We start from the raw sequence: 8,993 nt of genomic DNA, 5'->3' as shown, positions 1-8,993 counted from the left end.
TTTTTTGAGACAGGGTTTCTCTGTATAGCCCTGGCTATCCTGGAACTCACTTTGTAGACCAGGCTGGCCTCGAACTCAGAAATCCGCCTGCCTCTGAAGTCCAGGTTTAATCCATAATTCCAACTGGGGAAGAGGGGAGTCATAGGTAGCTGAGAAGGGGACAGAAAACCTAATCTTCATTTGTACTTTAAATATTTAAAAATAACCTATGCAGAATTCTTAGTAGGAATCTTTTTATTAAAGTTCTATAATTCATTGTCAGGCCATCTGTTTCCTCTTGGTCCTATCTGTAATCAGCACTCACTTCTGAGACCACTCGAGGTTCATGCCAGACCGGGTAGAAAATGCTTGCAACATTTCCTGCTGTTCTGGGGAAAGCATGGGTACTGGGCTGGAGGAAGGTGTGGGTGCAGGCATGGCGAAGGCTCTTTGGACTTCTTCAGGGCTGGCATTCCGCACAAATAATTCATCATTTACAATACATAGCCTTGAGAACAAAAAACATCTTAAATAAATGGACAAATAACCTCATCTTTCTACATTGTCTCTGTTCTCAGTTCTGTTTAAAAGCCACATGCCCCTCTCCTGTTACCTTTTATCATTTATTCTTGACTATAGACTAGGTATTTAGGAGGATTATCTTACAAACACACTAGAATTATATATTTACTCTCTAACATACTGATAGTTGTTATTCACTTAATACACTTCTATTCCTTGTCTGCAATTTCGAAAACTACCTGAGGAATATCTTTACCTTCCAACTATCATATTGCTTTCCTGGGATTGAAAATAATACCCAAACTGATAAGCTGAGTACTTACCCTGAATTGCTGGCAGGAACAGCAATGAACGTTCTTGTGAAAGCACGTAAAGAATCTCGAGACTTCCTATCCACTGCAATGAAAATGAGGAGCAACAATGGCTCCTTATAGTCACTCAAGGTGATCTTCACAATTATCACTCACATCATGGTATTTGATACAAAGAACCCTAACTTGGCCAGGTAAGGATAGTTATTTGGTCATAAGGGAACAGAGGTGGGATAAAGGGACATATCAGGGCAGGGAGGATAGTAACAGAACTTTCTGTGTGCTATAGGAAGTGAAACAACTTAGAAAGTGTTAGCCCATTGCCTGGCAAAGTGTCTGAAGTCATTTCACTTCCTGAAGTATTACTATGCAAGAGTATTATGAAATCATCTAACAAAACAGAAAAAAAGAATGCATGATTCAAAGGTACTGCAACCTTCCCAGACCAGAGAATTAACACAGGGGTGGAAATGGACACTTCTGGACTCTTTCAACTACACTGTTATGGTCCCCAGACAGATAAGACATACTGCAGATAAGACAAGTGGAAGAGTTTTAAGGCCAAACCAAGATGGACTGGCAAAATAGGAAGGAGGTCAGAGAAGAAAAGGTGAGAAGATTGCTTGGAAAGTAAGATACCGAGAAGGTTCAGAACTAAAAATTCTTACCTTCCTTGAAGACTCCGTTGACAGAAAAACACAGTAATGTGCTCTGAAAGAGAAAAAGCACCAGAAGCATTGGAGGTTCCCAATCAGAGCTTGAGCCTCCTCATGCAGTGAATGCTGAGCCCATTATCCACCCCACTCTGGGCTTCTGTTAGGAGAGAATATGCACTTACTGTTTGGGCACTTATATCTACCACAAAGGAGTTAATGTCATGTTGAGTTTTGGGTAGCTCATTGAGGAAGGCAACGACATTAAGACGTGTATGCTTTAAGAGCTGGAACCGCAGGGCTGCAAGCAAAAGGAAGAGAAACCAAGGTTAGAGCACATCCACACTGGCTAGCTCTACTGATCGCTTCCCATTTGGACTGCTCACACAATGTACTTACTGGGATCTTTAAGCTTCTTCACATTTCTGCTGTCTTTGACATATTCAGCTAAGTTGTTTCTGGAAAATAAGAGGGAAAGATGGTGGTGGTCAGAACAGTGGCCTGTATCTCCCACAGAATCCTGTGGTTCTGGATAGGTTCTAACATGTGACACTTACCGGACAGGGTTCTGAGAGTTGGAAGGAATGCTTAGCGAGCAACAGGCGCCATCATGGTAGGCATCCAGGAGACCCTGGCGTTCTCCTGAGTCATAAATTGCATAGTACCTGTAAAGAAAGTTAAAGAGTCTGAATTCTGTGTCTGGAACCAAAAGGACACACCGGTAAGTATGCATAGGCCAGTCATTATCCCCAGCATTAAGGCATCCTGGGAAACTCACTGCTGTAAGAAGTGCAGGACAAGACTCTTCAGGTTCTCTGTTCCAAAATAGCTTCCCTGAAATCAAACAAGATATTAAGATCACAGGACCAGTATGCGTCCCACTCACAGTTCTAAGTCTAACCCCAATTCTGACCTTGCAGGGTGGTAACATTGTAGGGGCTTCGACATCAAAGGTAATTGGAGGGGGTAGCTCATGGCCATCCTGTGAAAAGAAGTGAATGTAATATGAGAAACTGAAGAAAGACTGGATTTGTGAGCATACAGAAAAGCTAAAAGAGTGTGCAGGGATCCTATATAAACATTGTCCACGGGCTTTTCTATTGATTACCACTGTTAGCAGATTCTCAAACAAATCTACACACCCACACTGGTGGTCACAAAACAAAGGCAAAACCTTGGTTGTCCTTGTTATTGAGAACTAAATGTTAGACTTACCAGGCGTAATAACTTGGGAAATCGTTCGCGAATGGCGCTGTCAAGAACGGGACAGAAGTGAGTGACGCTTCAGAGCCATCATGCCTCCTGGGCTGCTCTAGGAGCAAATACACCAAAAACCCAAGGAACAGCCCATCCCATCCTGCTCGTCGCCTACTCCTCCCCAGCTTAAAGATGGGGACAAGAACCCCCATTCCCCTCCTCACCAGGGGCACCCCTTCTTAATTGCCTTGAAGGCTGGCTTTGTTGTCTCGCTGCCTGATCCCGAGTGCCACAGGAGGACACTCTCGGCCCAGGCTTTAAGCCTAGGGCTGCCTTCCCCACCTTGTCCCCCTTACCTTCCACCTACTCACCTGTGCAGCCCCGGGAGGAGGGAATGGGGTTGGAGCCCAGGGGCTCCGCTGCCTCACCAGGTATCCACCAGTTCTGCCAGGTCTGGCCTTCGCCAAGACCAGAACACACCACAAGTATGGCACAGGATGTTGGGGCAAGGAGATGAACAAGACAGGGCTCAAGGAGGAGGAGAGAAAAGAGACCAAGGAAAAGAAGAAGAGAAATAGAGAAAGGTAGGGCAGGAAAAAAAGAGAGATGGAGAGACAAAGAAGAAGCAAAGCAACAGGGACAGATCTGAAGGCAGAGGCATTCAGAAAAGAATGGCAGAAAGACAGACCTCTTGATACAGCCCTTTCCTTCAGCTGCCCTTTTCCTGTGGTCCCAAGGTAGAAATGGAGAATGAATCCTATAATGATTTAGAGTTGCTGTTGGCCAGGTCTCTGTCTGCTCTCTGGGTCCCGGTCTAAGCTGGGCGTGGGAGGTAAAGCCGCCATGGGGCCAGGAGACCTCCCTCAGAAGACATGAGGGTTCAGGCCTCTGCCGAGTTGGGGGGGTGAGGGTCTGTGCCCCACCTCAGTTGGCCCCCAAGTTCTCTCCTGATGGCCCCTCTGCGACTGTGCCTGTCTTAGGTTGTTCCTTCCCTGAGGAATCTTACCCGTCTCTGGCTAACCAGCCATCCTCCGGGGCCAAGCAGGTTGAAGTAAGTTGTGCGAGTGAGGGAGGGGCCGTGCCCCTGACAGGGTCATTTCTCTGTCTCCTTGGTAGCAGATGCCCCTGTGGCCTCCACGCCCAGCACTTGCCTTGGGATCTCCTCGCCTGCTGGCGGGGCCCTGGCTTTGATCACATCTTAGGGAAACCCAGGTTTCTTCTCCAGGAAGGGCCCAGTTCACAGCACTGGGCAAGAGAGACCACTAGTATGGTACCAGCCTCCAAGAGGCATCAATGTCAACATGGGCAGGAAGGACCAGGCCACAGCCTTGGGTAAGTGGATCATGAAAATAAAGAGTCCCTCTTGGTAAAATGGCAAGAGGGGACTTATGAAAGGACAAAGGAAGGTCTGTCTCAGTAGACAGTCCATAAGAGAGGGCTTTCTCACAGCCTAAGTACACCAGGCTTTTGGCTGAAGACAAACACACAGGTAGTGCATATATAAGACACCTCCACATCAGAACAGAAAAGGGGAGGTGCTCTTCCTGGAATAACAGGTAGGGAGATTCTAGAAAAGGCTGTGTTCAAGAAGGAGAAAGGCCAGAGAACTAGAGAACAGAAGTCAGGCGAGAAGAAAGGAGAGATTTGGGACAGAGCTAGGAGACATAGACAGGCAGAAAGGAATACGTGATCCTCCTCCCAAAGGACAAGTGGTTCCAGCTCAGGGCTGCATGTTCTCCTGTAGACGGGCACTGGTCAGGGTGCATTAGTTCAGCCTCCCAGGGGGTGAATGTCCCCAGGAGGGGAGACAGAAGCTACAACTGACCTGATATAGGTGGACTGGTCTTGGAAGGTGTCACACATGGGGTTTCTGTCAAGCCACAGCTCTTCCAGCTTCAGCCCTTTTATCTTGTCTAATTCCCGCTCAGACTTCAACTGTGAAGGATGAGGGGAGGGTAAAAGGGAAGAAACAGCCCTTACCAAGCTTAGCAGCTGGATTCCCACACTTCAAAATACTACCTAAGTTTGCTTTCTTGCTTCCCACTACGGCCAGTCAAACTCTCCTGGCCCTCCACTATCACAGAAATACAGCCAGGAGTCAGTGTGATGGCTCAGTGGGCAGAAGCTCTTGCCTCATAAGCAACAAAGCCCAAGAACCCACGGTGGAAGTAAAGAACCAACTCCCAATATGGTCTGACCTCCACTCCATAATCAGTTAACTATTAAAACAAAGCACCCCTAGATATCAGTCTTACTTCGTTTCCAGAGAGATTTAGGGTCTTTAGGTTCGGCGCCTTCTGCACAATGCTGGACATATCATCCAGCTTATATAGCCTGTTGCTGCTCAAGTTCAAAGACAATAGCTAGGAACAGAACAAAGTTTAGATTTGTTACCATGGGGCAAATCTGTCTCTCATCCTATCCTACCCATCTCACCTTGATTTTTTTTTTTTTTTTAAAGATTTNTTTATTTATTATATGTAAGTACACTGTAGCTGTCCTCAGACACTCCAGAAGAGGGAGTCAGATCTTGTTAACAGATGGTTGTGAGCCACCATGTGGTTGCTGGGATTTGAACTCCGGACCTTCAGAAGAGCAGTCGAGTGCTCTTACACGCTGAGCCATCTCACCAGCCCTCACTTTGATTTTAAAAGCAAAAAAAAAAAAAAGCTTCACCTCAGGGATATTCTCTTCAATGATCCGCAGGGTGGCTGCCATACAGTTGCTGCGGTTTAAAACAACATCGATGTTCTGGGCCACCAAATCTGTAGCAAACAGAAAGAATAGAAAAGAAAGTCTGAGAGGTCTTGCCCATACCAGTGTTATAAAGACCAATTGTTTCCCATCTCCATTTAGTCAGAACCACACTGCTGTCAGTCATACCTGGGTCTGAGCGGAGCCCCTTGAGGTCAAGTGCTTGTTGGTTGCCATCGTATCGTTTGCTCATGATCAGCTAGAGGAAGGAAAACAAAGGGTTTAGTCATCACTGATGGAAAGTTTGTTGGACCATGTCACTTGAGCCAGACTTACCTTGAGCAGCTCTACTTGTTCGGGCTTTAGTTCATTCTGTACAGTGTGGGGTGGAGCAGAAGAGTTGATGATGATAGATATCTGAAGAGAAGACAGAAAGGCAAGGACATACTTGAGGGCAGCCTAATCACCAGCACTAAGACTTAGGCCCTTTTAGTGCATCAGCACCAACTGTGCCATGTCAGGCCCTCTGTCCACATACCCTTCTGTTTTCTCGATCCTGGATCTTATGGTTGACAGCCTTTAATGCAGAAGCAGTACTGGCATCTTCCACAAAGAACTGGGCCCTTGTATTTTCATAGTGAAACTGGAAGAAGGAAAACAAAGAACATTCGATTTGGAGTCCACAGGTCCTTCCACAGCCTTTCACGTCTAACTCTGCCTTACCTCAATGGGGTTGAAGGGGACACTGCACTTGCTCTGAATCATGCTCAGAAGCCACGTTTTGTCATACTTTCTACCATAAGGAATCTGGAAGTGAGAGAGAAGGGTACACATGTAACCAAGCCAGCATATTTCAGTTTTCCTTTTATATTTTATGCCAAGATTGAAAGTATTTCTAGTGCTTAATCAGAAAGCACGCTTAACGTGGCATGCATGAGGCTGATAGAAGGCATTTAGCATGCGTGAGGTCTCAGAGATAGGAAGCATGCTTACACGCATGAGGCTGGTAGAGCCCTTGTATGCTAAAAAAGCTGGGTTTTTTTTTTTCTCTCGTAAAGAAAGGAACAGGTGTATGGTTTCCACTTGAGATACAAACATTCCTTAACTCCTTTCCATATACTTATTACTCCTGGCAAGATGTCAGACAACATGGCTACATATCAAATGTATTAATTCTAAAAGTCCTAAGATAGTGTGTTTTATTTGTCCCCCAGAGACTCCATAGTCTCCTAGAATCACTCTTAGCTTAAGTGTTAGGCTACACCCCGACCATACTTATCAGATCCCCTTTCACATGTCCCTTGCCTATCCTCCTCATCTGTTCTTAGATGCTCTATGACACTCATTTGCGGAAAGACTGGATTAGTATGACACTTCACTGTTGAGTAAATGTTAGAGAAAATGGTTCGAGGAGCTAGAGACAGGTATGAAAACACTTTCATTGAGTCTAGTCCTGTTTCCTGAATCACCTATTCTTTCAAGTACTCACTGTAATCTTGAACCAGTTCTTGGTGGTCCCATCTTGACTGGTGCCAGCCCCTCCTCTCTCTGGAGGAGCTCTGTCTCTCCGTACAGTAATATGAATTCGATCTCGATCATGCCAAGCATCTCCCCGACGGTTAGGCCGGTTGGTATAGGGGTTGCTGTTGGGAAGCAGAATTAAACTTCCATAAGCACTAGGGAAGATGACCGGGTCCTGCTAGTGAAACTACAGCTACTAAATTGGTTCTGCCAAGTATTACTTTACAACAAGGTAAGACCAGACACAACAAGGTAAGACCAGACACAACAAGGTAAGACCAGACACAACAGACACAATAGGGCTACATCATTCAGTGGGTCACTATTCAAAACAGACCAACTGGTCACTTACTATCTTACTCGGGGGCCGTCCTGGGGATCATTCATTGCTACATCTCCATCATCTTCCTCAAACCGAGAAGACCGTATACCAGAACCACCTCTTCCAGACCTACGATTCCCCTCACATTTCCATCGGAAAGGTCCCCGGCCTTTCTTTCTTCTTTGAGGGAAACTAACACGGTCATCATGCTCTGGATTTGGAAACAACACAGAAATTAGTAAATGCGTGAATGGTCTAAGTTACCTTGGTGTGAGCACCCTTTTCTAGTACTCTGTACTCTTGGAAAAAAACAGATACGAACTACAAAGGTTCCTTTAGAGATACCTACGCCCCAGCCAGAGCAAAGAACTTTATTACATCCACATCGTGAACAAGTTATTGGAAAACTATAGAAATGTTGGGAAATAAAAGGGTCGAGAGGCCAGGTAGTGCTAGCACATGCCTTTATTCCCAGCACTTGGGAGGCAGAGGCAGGCGGATTTCTGAGTTCGAGGCCAGCCTGGTCTGCAGAGTGAGTTGCAGGACAGCCAGGGCTATACAGAAAAACCCTGTCTCAGAAAATAAATAAACAAACAAACATACAAACAAATAAATAAATTGGCTGAGAATGTACCCTGTCAATAAAAAAAAAGCAATAAATAAATAAATAAATGGGCCGAGAAAAAAAAAAAAAAAAAAAAAGGAATCAATCAATCAATCAATCAATAAATGGGCCGAGAATGTACCTCAAAGCGCTGGACATATGACTTACCACAACACCACCACAAGGTTTCTCTGTGTAGCTCTGGCTATCCTTGAACTAACCGTACACCAGGCTGGCCTCTAACTCAGAGATCCATTTGCCTCTGCCTCCCCAGGTGCTGGGATTACAGGTGTGGGCTACCACCTCCAGCAAGATGACTTTTTTCTTTTTATTCTTTTCTTACATAATACATTCTGACTAGAGCCTCTCCTCCCTCCACTTCTCCCAGTCTTCCCTCCCCACTCCCCTCCCCCCACCCTTTGTCCACTGTTTTTGTTTCCCTTCAGAAAAGAGCAGGTATCCCAGTGATATCAACTGAACATGGCATAACAAGATGTATGGCATAGTAAGATGCAATGAGACTAGACACAACCTCTCATATCAAGGCTGGACAAGGTAACCCTGGAGGAGGGAAAAGGTCCTAAGAACAGGCAAAATAGTCAAGACATCCCTGTTCCAATAGGAGTCCTACAAAAACCCCTAAGCTAAACACTACAACATACAGGCAGAGGACACAGTGCAGACCCATGTAGGCTCTGTGATTGTCACTTCAGTCTCTTGTGAGCCTCTAGGAGTCCTGCTTAGTTGATTTTGGGGACTGAATTCTCCTGGTTTCTTTAACCGTTCTGATTCCTACACTTTTTCCTCCTTCTCTTCCTCACAGTTGCCCAAGCTCCACCTTGGACATTGGTCTCCGCATCTGCTCCCATCAGCTTCCGTGCTAGGGCTAGTGATTGGGGCTAGTCATAATGTTCTTAAGAAAACTAGCTGGGGGGGGGGGTGCCTGGAGAGATGGCTCAGTGGTTCAGTGGTTAAGAGCACTGACTGCTCTTTTGAAGGTTTGAGTTCAATTCCCAGCAACCACACTGTGGCTCACAACCATCTGTAATGAGATCTAGCGCCCTCTTCTGGAGTGTCTGAAGACAGCTACAGTGTACTTAGAAAGAAAGAAAGAAAGAAAGAAAGAAAGAAAGAAAGAAAGAAAGAAAGAAAGAAAGAAAGAGAAAGAAAGAAACAAACAGGGCTGGTGA

The 8,993-nt window shown here is 45.6% G+C and overlaps 1 protein-coding gene across 1 annotated transcript in view; it reads right to left on the bottom strand.

Annotated features, from left to right (window-relative positions):
- Nxf1 (nuclear RNA export factor 1) overlaps positions 1-8,993 on the bottom strand; it is a 14,965-nt gene that overhangs the window by 1,847 nt on the left and 4,125 nt on the right. The window contains exons 2-19 of the mRNA XM_021198542.2: positions 7,230-7,410; positions 6,846-6,999; positions 6,080-6,163; positions 5,895-5,999; positions 5,693-5,773; positions 5,546-5,615; positions 5,339-5,427; positions 4,918-5,025; positions 4,488-4,597; positions 2,681-2,717; positions 2,379-2,447; positions 2,244-2,299; positions 2,023-2,130; positions 1,865-1,923; positions 1,651-1,766; positions 1,481-1,523; positions 825-897; positions 305-487 (exon numbers count right to left, since the gene is read on the bottom strand). Coding sequence (XP_021054201.1) covers positions 305-487; positions 825-897; positions 1,481-1,523; positions 1,651-1,766; positions 1,865-1,923; positions 2,023-2,130; positions 2,244-2,299; positions 2,379-2,447; positions 2,681-2,717; positions 4,488-4,597; positions 4,918-5,025; positions 5,339-5,427; positions 5,546-5,615; positions 5,693-5,773; positions 5,895-5,999; positions 6,080-6,163; positions 6,846-6,999; positions 7,230-7,410 — 1,726 coding nt within the window. The remainder of the gene's footprint in view (positions 1-304; positions 488-824; positions 898-1,480; positions 1,524-1,650; positions 1,767-1,864; positions 1,924-2,022; positions 2,131-2,243; positions 2,300-2,378; positions 2,448-2,680; positions 2,718-4,487; positions 4,598-4,917; positions 5,026-5,338; positions 5,428-5,545; positions 5,616-5,692; positions 5,774-5,894; positions 6,000-6,079; positions 6,164-6,845; positions 7,000-7,229; positions 7,411-8,993) is intronic.

This window comes from Mus pahari, chromosome 1 (genome assembly GCF_900095145.1).
Source record: "Mus pahari chromosome 1, PAHARI_EIJ_v1.1, whole genome shotgun sequence".
Taxonomy (NCBI): Eukaryota; Metazoa; Chordata; class Mammalia; order Rodentia; family Muridae; genus Mus; species Mus pahari.
The sequence above is the reverse complement of the archived record's forward strand: the minus strand, read 5'-3'. Positions and strand labels throughout refer to the sequence as shown.